The following is a 16419-nucleotide window of genomic DNA, read 5'->3' as shown; positions in this document are numbered from 1 at the left end:
TGACATGGCGGCGGCCTGGTCTTGGCGGGCCGCGCCCTGTATGGCGGCGGCCTGGTCTTGGCGGGCCGCGCCCTGTATGGCGGCGGCCTGGTCTTGGCGGGCCGCGCCCTGTATGGCGGCGGCCTGGATCGGCGTCGCAGCTGCGATGGGATCTGTGCAGGCTGGGCTGGGCGTCGCTGCAGGGACCGGGTCTTGGTGGGCCGAGCAGGGCATCGCTGCGGCGGCCGGGGCTTGGCGGGCCGAGCAGGGCATCGCTGCGGCGGCCGGGGCTTGGCGGGCCGAGCAGGGCATCGCTGCGGCGGCCGGGACTTGGCGGGCCGAGCAGGGCATCGCTGCGGCGGCCTGGTTCAGCACCTCACTTGCGGCGCGGACGAGCGTTGCTGCGGCGGTGGGGTCTCGGCGGGCCGAGCAGGGCATCGCTGCGGCGGCCTGGGCTTGGCGGGCCGCACCTGGCGTGGCTGCGGCCTGGCTCAGCGTCGCCGCGCCGGGCGCCTCTTCAGGGACCGCGGGCGTGGCAGCAGGGGTCGGGGCATCCGGGCCGGCAGGGGTAATACTGGACTCACCCATCAGTGGCAGCATCGGGGTCTGCGTCATCGCCGTCCTGTCTGGCACTCGGCGCGCGGCTCTCCTTTCATAGGCCCGAACCGCCGCGGTCATCTCCAGCATTTCCATTCGTTCTTCCCGGATCTGCTCCACAACCCGGGTCTCCAGTCGGTCGCAGAACTGGGCCAGCTCCCGATACCACCAGGCAGCGGAGCCCGGTTCTGGATTTCTGCGGTCAGACGCCATTTCTTCTGCGCCCTCTTCTGCACGACTCTCCAGCTGTGGACTCGCCGTTGCCTCCGATAGCAAGCTGTTCAGTTTCTGCTCTGCCTCTTTCAGCAGCTCCTCTCCCAGCAGCAGGCTTCTGGCTCCCTTTCTGTCCCGACGTCTCTGGACGCTTCCGCTCTCTTCACAAGCGAGGTCAGAACTCTGCAGGGGATCTCTGGGTAGCCACACCTCTTCGTGGGCGGTAACTTCTTCCAGCGCGGGCTGCTGTTGTTTTTCAGCGCGCTTTTCATGGTGGCAATATGGCGGCGCTTCCAATTTTTCAAGCGGACCGCCCAGGCACATGGTCACCAGTCTGAACAGGTCTAGTCCTTATCCTGTTCGTGACGCCAGATGTGAAGCCTCACAGGTGTTGTGTCGGTGCATTACCTTCAGGGACTCCACGTAGCTGGATCTGGTCACAGGTAGGAGATCTTCTTCTTGTCGTGACGCCACTCTCAGTATTGCGGCCAGTAGGGACCGCCACTGCAGGTTGAGGGTCGCCTGGGGCTGATGGTATGTGCAGTTAGTTGGAATAGCCTCCTGAGAGTGAGGCAAGCCCCAGGGCCCGATGTAGGTGCGTAGTACCACAAGGCGCAGAATAACTCCACACAGGCAGAATGTCTTTCAGGGTTTTTACTCACTTCAGGTGGCAGGGTGAGTAACCCGGGCGTAGCTGGGATGAACCAGGCGGGAACCAGGTGTCCTTCAGGCTGACTTGTGAGGGTGACTACTAACTCGCCTTCCTTAGCCCTTGGTGGTTTGGGGTGACCCCGACTTTGAGTCCCTATGGGGGTCACCCAGGGAAGATGCTGCAGCCTCTCTCCCCTTCGTTCGCCGTGTGCTTGTCGCCTGGGCCAGATCACTCCAGCTTCTTGCCTCCTGTGAGCTATGGGCCCTAACTGTGGCTACGTGGCTGCGGCTTTTGTGGTGTTGTGGCGTGGGCTTTGAGAGCCCCACACCGGCAGGTTTAGCAGGGAAAGCTGGATCTATCTCCGCTTCGGGATCTGCCGCCCGGTTGGGCCTGGTACTCTCTAGCAGTCTCCTTACTTCCCACTCCGTGCTCTCTCTCTTTAGCTGAAGATGGATTTCGGGTAGCCCTCCTAGTTGACCGTTCTCCCCCGTCAGTAGCCACTGCGCGGGCGCTGTTAGACAGCAACAGCCCCACAGGTCTGCTCCTCACCGAGCCCTATGGAGTTCTGCTCTAACTGACTCACTGCCCCTCCTCTCCTGTTCTTGCCTACGCCACCTAGCAACCAGACTCTCTTACCACACCCCTTGAGAGGAGATGGAGGCTTTTGGCCCCCTCCACTATTCCAGTGAAGGTCAAGGCTTTTCCCCCTCCTGGGATCCCCAGGGGTCCTCTCATGGGTACATGTGTGAGAGCTGATTACTATGCGCCTGTGTACCACACCCCTGTCAGCCTTCTGGATTACCTGTATTGTACTGTCCCCAGCATGGGTGCAGTACTCAGTGGTGCCTGACCAGGTCAGGGGCGCCACAGGTGCATCTGTCATGAGTGTGTCACGGCCTGATGTAATCTCGGAGGGATCTGGGATCAGAAGGTCACAGTGTATTGTTGATCGCAGATCCACTTTAGTGCCCGCTAGTTGTTTACCCTGAGTAAGAGCATATTTCATTTCATCAAGTACTGAAGGGGTTAAGGTTCATGTCTGTCCTGCAGTGATCTAACAGGTAGTTGTAATCTCAGCTGCAGCAACTCCCTTCTGCTATAAATATCGTCTCCTCACACCTTCCTATGCCGGCTATAGCTCATACTTATGCTGTTTCTTTTTCAAGTCTCTGAAGAAGCTGAGGTGTTGCTTCTGTTGCAGCTAAGAAGTTCCTGCTGGAGCAGCTGTGGAGTGTGATTTGTTGTGTCTTTCCCCGCCTGTTTGTCTTTTCTTCCTTGTGTTGTCTTATTGCAGTGACAATAAGGTCTCACTGGCCTTTACTAGTGAGGTTGAGTTCAGGGATAGCGAGAGCCTAGGTGCATGATGGCGCACGGGGGGAGGACCTATCTAGGGACATTAATGAGTCAAGTTATCAGCCTCAGGTGAGGGTTAGAAGGTGACCTCGTTCCCTCTCCATATCTCTAGCGCCTTCAGTTGTATTGCTACCCTGGGGACACCTGCAGTCACACCATGACAGCATCATACTGTGTGTGGGGGAGACAATGGGGAATCATTCTGTATGGGAGTTACTGTGGCGGCATCACGCCGAGTGTGGAATCATCATATTGTTCAGGAAGACAATGGGAACATTATACTGTGTGAGGAGTGCTATGTGGGGTATCATAATGTGTGGGTGCTTCATAATATATGTGGGGAGCTGTGGTGGAATCTTACTGTGTGTGGGGGGACACTGGGGGCATCATACTCTGATGGGGAGACACTGGAATCTTACTGTGTAAGTGCTTCATAATGTATGGAGGGGTTCTGTGGGGGATCAGACTGTGTGTGCGGGAAACAATGGGGAATCATTCTGTATGGGGGATACTGTGAGGGCATCATGCCGAGTGTGGAATCATCATATCATTCAGGAAGACAATGGGAACATTATACTGTGTGTTGAGAGATATGTAGGGTATCATCATAATGTGTGGGCGCTTTATAATATATGTGGGGAGCTGTGGTGGAATCTCACTGTGTGTGGGGGAACACTGGGGGCATCATACTCTGATGGGGATAACACTGGAATTTTACTGTGTATATGCTTCATAATGTATGGAGGGGTTCTGTAGGGGATCATACTGTGTGGGGAGAGGCTATGAAGATGTCATACTGTGTGGGAGAGATGCTTGGGGTATGAGAATGTATACGGGCATCATACTGTGTGTGCGGCGACATTAGGGGCATCATATGGTGTGGGGGCTTCATAATGTATGGAGGGGTTCTGTGAGGGCGTCATACTCTGTGGGAGAGACACTTGGAGTATGAGAATGTATAGGGGCATTATATGGTGTGGGGGCTTCATAATGTATGGAGGGGTTCTGTGGGGGATCATATTGTGTGGGGAGAGGCTGTGAAGATGTCATACTGTGTGGGAGAGATGGTTGGATTATGTGAATGTATATGGACATCATACTGTGTGTGTGGTGACATTAGTAGCATCATATGGTGTGGGTGCTTTATAATGTATGGAGGGGTTCTGTGGGGGATCATACTGTGTGGGGAGAGGCTGTGAATATGACATACTGTGTGGGAGTGAAGCTTGATGTATGAGAAAGGATATGGGCATCATACTGTATGTGCGGCGACATTAGTGGCATCAAATGGTGTGGGGGCTTCATAATGTATGGAGGGGGTTCTGTGGGGGATCATACTGTGTGGGAGAGATGCTTGGGGTATGAGCATTTATATGGCATCATACTGAGTGTGCGGCGACATTAGGAGCATCATATGGTGTGGGGGCTTCATAATGTATGGAGTGGGTTCTGTGGGGGATCATACTGTGTGGGAGAGACATTCGGGATACGAGAATGTATAGGGGCATCATGATATGTGTGGGAAGGCACTAGAGACATCATACGTTATGGAGGCTTCATAATGTATGGAGGGGTTCTGTGGGGGATCATACTGTGTGGGAGAGATGCTTGGGGTATTAGAATGTATATGGGCATCATACTGTGTGTGCAGCGACATTAGAGGCATCATATGGTGTGGGGGCTTCATAATGTATAGAGGGGGTTCTGTGGGAGATCATACTGTGTGGGAGAGACATTTTCGTGGTATGAGAATGTATAGGGGCATCATCATATGTGTGGGACGGCACTAGAGGCATCATACGTTATGGGGCTTCATAATGTATGGGGGGGGTTCTGTGGGGGATCATACTGTGTGGGAGAGACATTTTCGTGGTATGAGAATGTATAGGGGCATCATCATATGTGTGGGACGGCACTAGAGGCATCATACGTTATGGGGCTTCATAATGTATGGGGGGGGTTCTGTGAGGCATCATACTGAGTGTAGGGACTGACACTAGGGGCATCATACGGTGTCCTTTCCTAATTTTCTTGTTGGCAGGTATGCATGTGTCCCTCCACACTGACCTAGGACTCACTGACTTGGGAGACTCTTTGACAACTCCTCTGGAATATTTGATAAACTCCTGTAAAAAATGGAGCCCTCTTAGACTCTGGTAGAGCTGGCACTACTGAAACCCCACAAGATGTTAGTAATTACAGAAGGCCCCTTCTACCCTTCTCACAGAGGTGCAGGCAGAGACTCACAAATGGGCATGGGGGGAGCAGCAAAACCTCTAAAAAGGGGCATTACTGTGACAATTTGTGCCCTTCCCGCCGATGCCAACCAGCCTTGGCATTACCCGTGGTACGTTGGGCTGGAAGTAGATACAAGAAGCCACGTGTTGTCTCTTACCTCCACCTTATATATATTGGAGGGGTGGTCCCGTTCGCCGCAGCTTAACGTCATGGTTTTGCAGCAGCTGTCAGGCACTTTTCTATGACCGCTATACACTGTTGTGCTGATGTAGAAACTGTAACTCCAGTCCTCATAACTTGTGCTGCCACAACACCGGAACTGCAATGTACAAGGGGAAACAAAAGACCAACGACGTTTAAAAAGACCCTTATCATTCCATAATCCAACCATAAACAAGCTGCTGATGAAGGATCTGCTACTATTCTTGTGTGCCTGATCGATGGCAGGGGCGTAATAATCGCGGTCTCAGAGGTCACAACCGGGCCTGAAAGTGGAGGGGTCCAGACGGCCCCAGCACATGCTTCAACTGGATGTGCATGCGAGGGTGTACATCCAGCTGAGATGCATTGCGGCACAAAGACCCTTGGGTCTCTGCACTACGATACACTCTGCCATCCGAATAAAGACCGACAGCTGACATCGGCTTGCATGTAACTGGAGGCTTCTGGCAGAGACTTCACGCATCGCCATAGTAAAGATGCGGATGTCAGCTGCCAGCCACTGAGCCGGCTACAGAGGAGAACGCTGCACAACGGGGGTGCAGAGAAAAGGGGGTAGAATGTGTTTTTTTATACATTGGAGACAGAATGGAGACTATATATACCAAGAAGGAGCCAGGATAACAACATACTGTATATACCATAATGGGCTTAGAATTAGGGATATATATATACAGTTAGGTCCAGAAATATTTGGACAGTGACACAAGTTTTGTTATTTTAGCTGTTTACAAAAACATGTTCAGAAATACAATTACATATATAATATGGGCTGAAAGTGCACACTCCCAGCTGCAATATGAGAGATTTCACATCCAAATCGGAGAAAGGGTTTAGGAATCATAGCTCTGTAATGCATAGCCTCTTCTTTTTCAAGGGACCAAAAGTAATTGGACAAGGGACTCTAAGGGCTGCAATTAACTCTGAAGGCGTCTCCCTCGTTAACCTGTAATCAATGAAGTAGTTAAAAGGTCTGGGGTTGATTACAGGTGTGTGGTTTTGCATTTGGAAGCTGTTGCTGTGACCAGACAACATGCGGTCTAAGGAACTCTCAATTGAGGTGAAGCAGAACATCCTGAGGCTGAAAAAAAAGAAAAAATCCATCAGAGAGATAGCAGACATGCTTGGAGTAGCAATATTCAACAGTAGGGTACATTCTGAGAAAAAAGGAGTTGACTGGTGAGCTTGGGAAGTCAAAAAGGCCTGGGCGTCCACGGATGACAACAGTGGTGGATGATCGCCGCATACTTTCTTTGGTGAAGAAGAACCCGTTCACAACATCAACTGAAGTCCAGAACACTCTCAGTGAAGTAGGTGTATCTGTCTCTAAGTCAACAGTAAAGAGAAGACTCCATGAAAGTAAATACAAAGGGTGCACATCTAGATGCAAACCATTCATCAATTCCAAAAATAGACAGGCCAGAGTTAAATTTGCTGAAAAACACCTCATGAAGCCAGCTCAGTTCTGGAAAAGTATTCTATGGACAGATGAGACAAAGATCAACCTGTACCAGAATGATGGGAAGAAAAAAGTTTGGAGAAGAAAAGGAACGGCACATGATTCAAGGCACACCACATCCTCTGTAAAACATGGTGGAGGCAACGTGATGGCATGGGCATGCATGGCTTTCAATGGCACTGGGTCACTTGTGTTTATTGATGACATAACAGCAGACAAGAGTAGCCGGATGAATTCTGAAGTGTACCGGGATATACTTTCAGCCCAGATTCAGCCAAATGCCGCAAAGTTGATCGGACGGCGCTTCATAGTACAGATGGACAATGACCCCAAGCATACAGCCAAAGCTACCCAGGAGTTCATGAGTGCAAAAAAGTGGAACATTCTGCAATGGCCAAGTCAATCACCAGATCTTAACCCAATTGAGCATGCATTTCACTTGCTCAAATCCAGACTTAAGACGGAAAGACCCACAAACAAGCAAGACCTGAAGGCTGCGGCTGTAAAGGCCTGGCAAAGCATTAAGAAGGAGGAAACCCAGCGTTTGGTGATGTCCATTGGTTCCAGACTTAAGGCAGTGATTGCCTCCAAAGGATTCACAACAAAATATTGAAAATAAAAATATTTTGTTTGGGTTTGGTTTATTTGTCCAATTACTTTTGACCTCCTAAAATGTGGAGTGTTTGTAAAGAAATGTGACAATTCCTACAATTTCTATCAGATATTTTTGTTCAAACCTTCAAATTAAATGTTACAATCTGCACTTGAATTCTGTTGTAGAGGTTTCATTTCAAATCCAATGTGGTGGCATGCAGAGCCCAACTCGCGAAAATTGTGTCACTGTCCAAATATTTCTGGACCTAACTGTATATATATATATATCAGGATGGGGGCATATAAACCAGGATGAGGGACATATAAACCAGGATGAGGGACATATAAACAAGGATGAGGGACATATAAACCAGGATGAGGGACATATAAACCAGGATGAGGGACATATAAACCAGGATGAGGGACATGTAAACAAGGATGAGGGACATATAAACCAGGATGTGGGACATATAAACCAGGATGAGGGACATATAAACAAGGATGAGGGACATATAAACCGGGATGAGGGACATATAAACCAGGATGAGGGACATATAAACCAGGATGAGGGACATATAAACAAGGATGAGGGACATATAAACAAGGATGAGGGACATACAAACCAGGATGTGGGACATATAATCCAGGATGAGGGACATATAAACAAGGATGAGGGACATATAAACCAGGATGAGCGACATATAAACCAGGATGAGGGACATATAAACAAGGATGAGGGACATATAAACCAGGATGAGGGACATATAAACCAGGGTGAGGGACATATAAACAAGGATGAGGGACATATAAACCAGGATGAGGAACATATAAACCAGGATGAGGGACATATAAACCAGGATGAGGGACATACAAACCAGGATGAGGGACATATAAACAAGGATGAGGGACATATAAACCAGGATGAGGGACATATATACCAGGATGTGGGACATTTATACCAGGATGAGGGACATATAAACAAGGATGAGGGACATATAAACCAGGATGAGGGACATGTAAACAAGGATGAGGGACATATAAACCAGGATGAGGGACATATAAACCAGGATGAGGGACATGTAAACAAGGATGAGGGACATATAAACCAGGATGTGGGACATATAAACCAGGATGAGGGACATGTAAACAAGGATGAGGGACATATAAACCAGGATGAGAGACATATAAACAAGGATGAGGGACATATAAACCAGGATGAGGGACATATATACCAGGATGTGGGACATTTATACCAGGATGAGGGACATATAAACCAGGATGTGGGACATATAAACCAGGATGAGGGACATATAAACGAGGATGTGGGACATATAAAACAGGATGAGGGACATATAAACCAGGATGAGGGACATATAAACCAGGATGTGGGACATGTAAACCAGTATGTGGGACATATAAAACAGGATGAGGGACATATAAACCAGGATGAGGGACATATAAAGCAGGATGAGGGCCATATAAACCAGGATGAGGGACATATAAACCAGAATGAGGGACATATAAACCTGGATGAAGGACATATAAACCAGGATGAGGGACATATAAACCAGGATGTGGGACATACTGTATAAACCAGGAAGAGGGACATATAAACCTGGATGGGGGACATATACACCAGGATAGGGGACATATACACCAAGATGTGAACATATGTACCAGGATGGGGAACATGTATACCAGGATTGGGACGTATTTACCAGGATGGGGATATATTTACTAGGTTAGGGGCCATATTTTCTATGATGAGGGACATATTCACTAGGAAAAGGACCAAGATGGGGGACATTAGTACAGATGTGGATATAACTCCATAATGAAGGGAAAGGGGTTACAACTTTTATAAGATTTAGATTGCTACAAGGGCCCATACATCTGACCAACATGCGGGAGGGGGGCCCAGGTCCAATTTTTACACCAGGGCCCATCAGACTCTAGTTACGCCACTGTCTCATGGGCTTATTAAAATACTTGTACACCCTGATATTTGACACATTCAAGTGGCACTTATTAATAGGAACCTGTTCCAACAACAGACCTGCTTGTTGATGGTTTCCATAAAAAAAAAAATAGCTAAAAACAGGAAAAAATAGAAAACTGTTCTCGGGGTTATGATATAATCGTTTGATACCAATATTCCTGACATTACTGATTGTATTTCTAAAAATTTTCGGAGCTCTGACGTAATGATGGAACTCTGACAATATATATAATAGGAGACTGCAATAGACTTAAAATCACATTGTCTTGGTACACACATCAGCGGATGCTCTTCCCCTCCCCCCCATGCTTTATACTGCAGCTCCTCTCACTCAAATTGGTTGCTATCTACCAAACAACAAGTAATTAAACCTGCAGTATGAAAAATAGTGATGGAGCCAAAACGGGGGGCACAAGAACAGGAGGTACAGAAGAAACAATCATACCCGGGCCCTGATGACTGGGGGGGGCATCAACAAAGACTTACATCCTGTTGGAGGTGATCAATGGCGTACGTCATGTCTTCCTTCCCCGGCAGTCCATAGTTATGTACGATGGTTTCATTCAGGCTTTCTTTAAGTTCTTCACTTATCTGTTTCATAGAAAAATATGTAGATTTTTTTGCACTAAATGGCGGTTTTTATGTAGTTTTATTTAATGTAATTTTTAATACTTTTTTTTTGCATTACTGTAGTTTTTTAACTAATATTTTTTCATGTTAACATTTTGGGGTAATGTATTGAAAAACATTTATTATTTATTTTAATTTCATTTTTTTCCCTTTTTTTCAGATTTGTTTGTTTTTATATTTTTTTTCTCTACTATTTTTGTGCAATAAAATCCATTAAAAATGTAATTTGTTTTTGTGTCGCCATATTGTAAGACCATAATGCTTTTATTTTTCTGGTTAATAGACCCGTATAATGTCTTGTTTTACTAGCTGGATAAATTGATGGTTTTCATTGGGTTTTAGGGTACATGTGATTTTTTTTTTTTATCCATTTTTGGGAGGCAGATTAAGAAAAAACCTAAACTTGTTTCATGGCGCACATGTGATGGTCTTGGTGGTTAATTTTGTTTGGGTTTTCATTAATTATTGTTATTATTATTATTACATAAACAAAAATAGATAAAAGGAGGAAAATTATGGAAACTATATATGAAAAAAGTAAATAAATAAATGGATATATTTTTATTGTTATTATTATTATTATTATTATTATTATTATTATTATTATTATTATTATTATTAGTATTGTTATTATTATTATTATTAGTAGTAGTAGTAGTAGTAGTAGTAGTAGTAGTAGTAGAAGTAGTAGTAGTATTATTATTATTATTATTATTATTTAAATAAAAATAGATAAAGGAAGAAAACTATGGAAACTATATATGAAAAAAAAGTCAATAAATAAATGGAAAACTATATTTTTTATTGTTAATTATTATTATTATTATTATTATTATCATTATTATTATATAAATAAAAATAGATAAAGGAGGAAAACTATGGAAACTATATATGAAAAAAAGTAAATAAATAAATGGAAAACTATATTTTTTATTGTTAATTATTATTATTATTATTTAAATAAAAATAGATAAAGGAGGAAAACTATGGAAACTATATATGAAAAAAAAAGTAAATAAATAAATGGAAAACTATATTTTTTATTGTTAATAATAATAATAATTATTATTATTATTATTATAATAATATAAATAAAAATAGATAAAGGAGGAAAACTATGGAAACTATATATGAAAAAAAGTAAATAAATAAATGGAAAACTATATTTTTTATTGTTAATAATTATTATTTATTATTATTATTATTATTATTATTATTATTATTATTATTATATAAATAAAAATAGATAAAAGAGGAAAACTATGGAAACTATATATGGAAAAAAAGTAAATAAATAAATGGAAAACTATATTTTTTATTGTTAATTATTATTATTATTATTATTACATAAATAAAAATAGATAAAGGAGGAAAACTATGGAAACTGTATATGAAAAAAAAGTAAATAAATAAATGGAAAACTATATTTTTTATTGTTAATTATTATTATTATTATTATTATTATAATTACATAAATAAAAATAGATAAAGGAGGAAAAGTATGGAAACTATATATGAAAAAAGTAAATAAATAAATGGAAAACTATATTTTTTATTGTTAATTATTATTATTATTATTATCATTATTATTAATATTATTATTTAAATAAAAATAGATAAAGGAGGAAAACTATGGAAACTGTATATGAAAAAAAAGTAAATAAATAAATGGAAAACTATATTTTTTATTGTTTATTATCATTATTGGTATTATTATTATTATTTAAATAAAAATAGATGAAGGAGGAAAACTATGGAAACTATATATGAAAAAACGTAAATAAATATATAGATAGATATTTATAACTTTTATTTTATATGTGTATATATCTACTGTGTGTATGTATATATATATATATATATATATATATATATATATATATATGTATTTATATGTCCTTCATGCTAATCATCTGTGTTAAGCCTGTTTACTTGTATAATCAGATAATTAAGCTCCTGCCCACACTGCAAGAAACACTGCCATGCTAACATTGACCTTCACAGTTTAACCCCCTTAGATGCTGTTGTCAGTAGTGACCGCAGCATCTAAGGGTGTGACAGAGGGAGAAGGCTCCCTGAGTCAGCCCATGTATGCATTGTCATTCCAGTAGGGGACTAACGTGGGCCGCTATATCTATATATAGCTATTTTTTGCAATAAAATACATTAAAAATTGAAGTGGTTAGACAGAGGGAGAAGGCTTCCTCAGTCAACCCATAGATATGTTGTCATGGCATTAGGAGAACTATCAAGGGCCTCGCTCTCTCTGTATATATATATATATATATACAGAGAGAGAGAGAGAGAGAGAGTGGCCCTTGTTACTCCCCCTACTTCCACGATAATGTATCTATGGGCTGACTGAGGAAGCCTTCTCCCTCTGTCTAACCACTTAGATTTTTAACGAATTTTATTGCACAAAAGTAGCAAAGTATATATATATATATATATATATATATATATATATATATGGTACATATATATAGCGTCCCCTGTTTGTTCCCTACTGCCATGGTAGCCTATCTATGGGCTGACTGCTGACTGAGGGAGCCTGCTCCCTCTGTCAAACCCCTTAGATCCTGCGGTCACCATTGACAACAGTATCTAAGGGGGTTAAGCTTTGGGCTCATCAGTGTTATCAGTGTTCCCTGCAGTTTGGGCAGGAGCTTGGTTGAATATTCAAGAATAAAGTCAGTACTCTAACAATTAGCATGACGGACCTATATATCATGGATCGTTAAAGGTTTAAGGCATTTGCTTTATCATTCACTATTTCACACATTTGACCCATTATTTCGCCTGTGGCTTTCTTTTCTTGTTTTTTTAGGTCAGCAGCATTTTCTGTGTATTTTTTTGTAAATTTAATTTTTAAGAAGTTTCTTCATTTGAAATGTGAGCGCTGCAGCTAATCAGCAGCCACTGATTGTCTGCAGCGCTCATGTGATGCTTCTGAGAAGTCAGAACCTGAAACCATCAGAAGATCCCCCTATCTTCTTATTTTGACAGCACTAAATAAAATAATAAAGTTTCCATAGGATTGTCCTTACTGTCTCGTAGTACATATAGGAGAGGACGCCGGCGGCAAGTTCTGCGGTATAAACTGAGATCAGAATCGCCAAATACTGCAAGAGAAAGAAAGAATTTGGACAATTACTTTACTTATTTTTATCAGTTATCTCTTCATCTACTATGTACAATATAAAGCAATTAGCTTTTCTCTATGACCAGCAGATGGTGCTGTTCTCGAGTACTGTATCCCGGCTCCAATTCACTTCAATAGGGCCTGAGCTGTACCCGCAATCAGCCACTGCACAATGTGTGGCACTGTATACTCTGTTTACTTCTGCTCACCATTGTTCATGGGGGTTTGACAGTTTCAGATTCCCAACAATCTGATAGTTTAGGACAACCCCTTTAAGCAGCAGTTATACACCCACTGATTAGCAACTGATCATCTATTTTTTTTCTCTGGACAATCCCTTTAATATGCATGAAACTCAGACTACATCAGAATCATTTATACATTGCTTTATATCATAGAAATATTATGATTTTACGCCAAGAGTTAAGTTTCCTGTTAAAGGCAATCTGTCAGCAGGTTTTTGCTATCTCATTTCACAACAGCATGATGTAGGCAAAGAGACCCTGAATCCAACGATGTATTACTTAGTTTACTGAGTGCAGCCATTCTGACACAATCAAAGTTTTTAGATTTATCATGTAGTAAAGCTAACTTCTTCATATACAATGTCTATAGACAGTGAGCTGCTTATCACAGCAGGGGGTGTACCGAACTATCTGACCTCTAGCTTAGCTGTCTGGCAATGATAATCTCCTGAAGCTGAAACAAATATTGGTGGTAAACAACTGAATACAGTGTGATAAGAAAAACATGGCTGAAATCTGTGTGTTAACCCCTACAACACGCTATCTTCAGATTACATAGAAAAAATCTGCCGACAGATTACCTTTAAAACCTCCCAACTATTTCCATTTCAAAGCTGATTTTCTAAACTCTCCATATAATTAGTAGTTAGTCGTATCCGGCAGCGGGACAGATGGTGCAGATCAGAGATGTCATGAGCAGCATATTATCTTCTCTTTTAGATGACGTGCGGTGCAGAGATTTCTGCCGATTTCTATGCAGAATACCAGAACATCATGTGTGCGGGGTTGTAATATATACAGCAGACAGCAGATCAGCTGATGATAATATGAAGCCCACTTCACACCAAGAGCCATAAGTTGTGAGAAACCCTTTTAAAGTCGTACCCTCTTTATCTCTCTCTCCCTTTCTCTCTTCCCCTCTCATGCTTCCCCCTCTCCATTTATCATCCTCAACTCTCTCTTTTTTACTCCCTCTCCCTCCTTCTCTCTACCTTTCTCACGCTTCATCTCTCTCCCCCTCTCTTTCTCTCCGTATCTATCCCTCCTACCCTCTTTTCTTCTCCCTCTCTCTCCATCCCTCTCTCTATTCCTCCCCCTTTTTCTCTTTTCCTCACTCCCACTCTCCCTCCTTCTGTTCCTCCCTCTCTCCCTCTCTCTCTATCGCCTTCTCTCGGTTTCTCCCTCTTTCCCTCTCCCTCCCTCCTTCTCGCTCCCTTCCTCTCATCCTCTCTCTACCTCTTTCTCTCTATTTCTCCCTCTTTCTCTCTTCGTAACTCCCACTCTCCTTTTTTTCCCCTCTCTCTATCGCCTTCTCTCTCTTGCTTCCTGCCTCTCTCCCCTTGCCTCCCTCCTTCTCGCTCCCTCCCTCTCTCACTCTTCCTCCTTCCCTCTCTCTCCCTATCCCTCCCTCCCTCTGTCTCCCTTCTCTCTCTCCATCTCTCTATTCCTCCCTCTTTCTCCCCCTCTCTCCCTTCTCCCTCTTTCTCACTCCCACTCTCCCTCTCTCACTCTCTCTTCTCCCTCTTTCACTTCCTCCCTCTCACTTTCCCTGTTTCTCTTCCTCCCTCTCTCTCCCTCTTTCGCTTCCTCCCTCTTTCTGTACCGCCCCGTGGCCTCGACTGCGGCCGCAGAGCCGCTCGGATCCATGCTTGTGTACTGCGGGTGGTGGCTCGAGCCTCTCACGGACCCGGGGGTCACGTCGCTCTGAAAGGGGGGGTAGTGGCGGTGCACGCAGGGGTTTGGTGGAATAGGTAAAGTTCGTGATGCCACCCACGGGTTGTGGTGATTGTATGGTGGACACCACCGCTGCCGTTGACTAGGCCTCCCGGGGACGGTGTTATGCAGCTCGGTGTTAACCCCTCCGTGGGCAGGGGCGATGGTCCCGGGGGCCCGTGGGAAGGGTGCTGAGGCAAGGGAGCATGGGCGTACTGGACGCAGGAGCGGTGCAGTGCGGTGCGCCGCCCGAAGGTGCTGGTGTACTCACTCTGACACAAGATACTGGAGTCTCTGGTAAACCAAACGGCAGAATGGACGGGGCCCGCAGCCGGCTGCAGTGTTCTCCCTGGACGGGTTGGTGATGGCTGTCGTTTCCCTGCACTTGTGTTATGTAGATGTTGACTCGTGTGCCTGGACACTGGTAGCCTGCTCCCCGGCGTGTAAGTGTCGTAGGAGCCCGGTTGCCCGCAGACGCTGGCCCTTTGGATCTCTTGCCTTTGGCGGTGGCACTTATCCTGGATGGTTGGGCTGTTGCCTTCAATCGGGACTTGGGTGGGAATGAACCCCTGAGGTCCAGACCGCAATCAGTGAATTTGACTATCAGGGCAGCTTCTAGCCTAGTTGGAGTCTGAGTATCCTGCCTGGTGCTTGGCTCCCAATCGGCTTCCCGGTTCGGTACCGGCGGGCAACCGCCCGACCCCGATCCTACAGTTCCACCGACCATGCTGCCAACTCCTACAGACGGCCACCATCGTCTGCTGGCCTTGCTGGAGGTGCCTGGGCTCTGACCCAGAAACCTAGCAGTTCCGCTGGCGGGCCTGGTCTCAGGTCCGCCTGTGCGTGACTTTCCTCCTCTCCTTCCACTCTCCTCCACTGCACTCAACTCAACTGCACTGAACTGTACTGTTGTGTTTTCCCGCCTCCAGGCCTGTGAACTCCTCGGTGGGTGGGGCCAACCGCCTGGCTCCGCCCCACCTGGTGTGGACATCAGACCCTGGAGGGTGGCAACAAGGGTTTTTGTGTGACTGATGTCACCTGTCCGGGAAAGGGGTGTGTGTGATGTTGTGTCTGTGACCCCCTGGCTAGTCCAGGGCGTCACATTTCTCTTCCTTCCTCTCTCCCTCTTTCTCTTTTTCCCTCTCCTCCCTCTTTCTCTTCCTCCCTCTCCCTCTTTCTCTTCCTCCCTCTCCCTCTTTCTTTTCCTCCCTCTCTCTCTCTTCTCTTCCTTCCTCTCTCCCTGTTTCTCTTCCTCCCTCTCCCTCTTTTTCTGTCTCTTCCTCCTCTCCCTCTTTCTCTTCCTCCCTCTTTCTCTTTATCCCTCTTTCTATTCCTCCCTCTTTCTCCCTCTTTCTCTTCCTCCCTCTTTCTTTTCCTCCCTCTCTC

The 16419-nt window shown here is 44.8% G+C and overlaps 1 protein-coding gene across 1 annotated transcript in view; it reads right to left on the bottom strand.

The window, feature by feature from the left end:
- Positions 1 to 16419, bottom strand: part of LOC142303122 (tetraspanin-11-like) — a 140889-nt gene that overhangs the window by 22087 nt on the left and 102383 nt on the right. The window contains exons 4-6 of the mRNA XM_075344265.1: positions 12981 to 13055; positions 9790 to 9894; positions 5190 to 5351 (exon numbers count right to left, since the gene is read on the bottom strand). Of these exons, the coding sequence (XP_075200380.1) occupies positions 5190 to 5351; positions 9790 to 9894; positions 12981 to 13055 (342 nt within the window). The remainder of the gene's footprint in view (positions 1 to 5189; positions 5352 to 9789; positions 9895 to 12980; positions 13056 to 16419) is intronic.

Source organism: Anomaloglossus baeobatrachus, chromosome 4 (genome assembly GCF_048569485.1).
Source record: "Anomaloglossus baeobatrachus isolate aAnoBae1 chromosome 4, aAnoBae1.hap1, whole genome shotgun sequence".
Lineage (NCBI taxonomy): Eukaryota > Metazoa > Chordata > Amphibia > Anura > Aromobatidae > Anomaloglossus > Anomaloglossus baeobatrachus.
The sequence above is the reverse complement of the archived record's forward strand: the minus strand, read 5'-3'. Positions and strand labels throughout refer to the sequence as shown.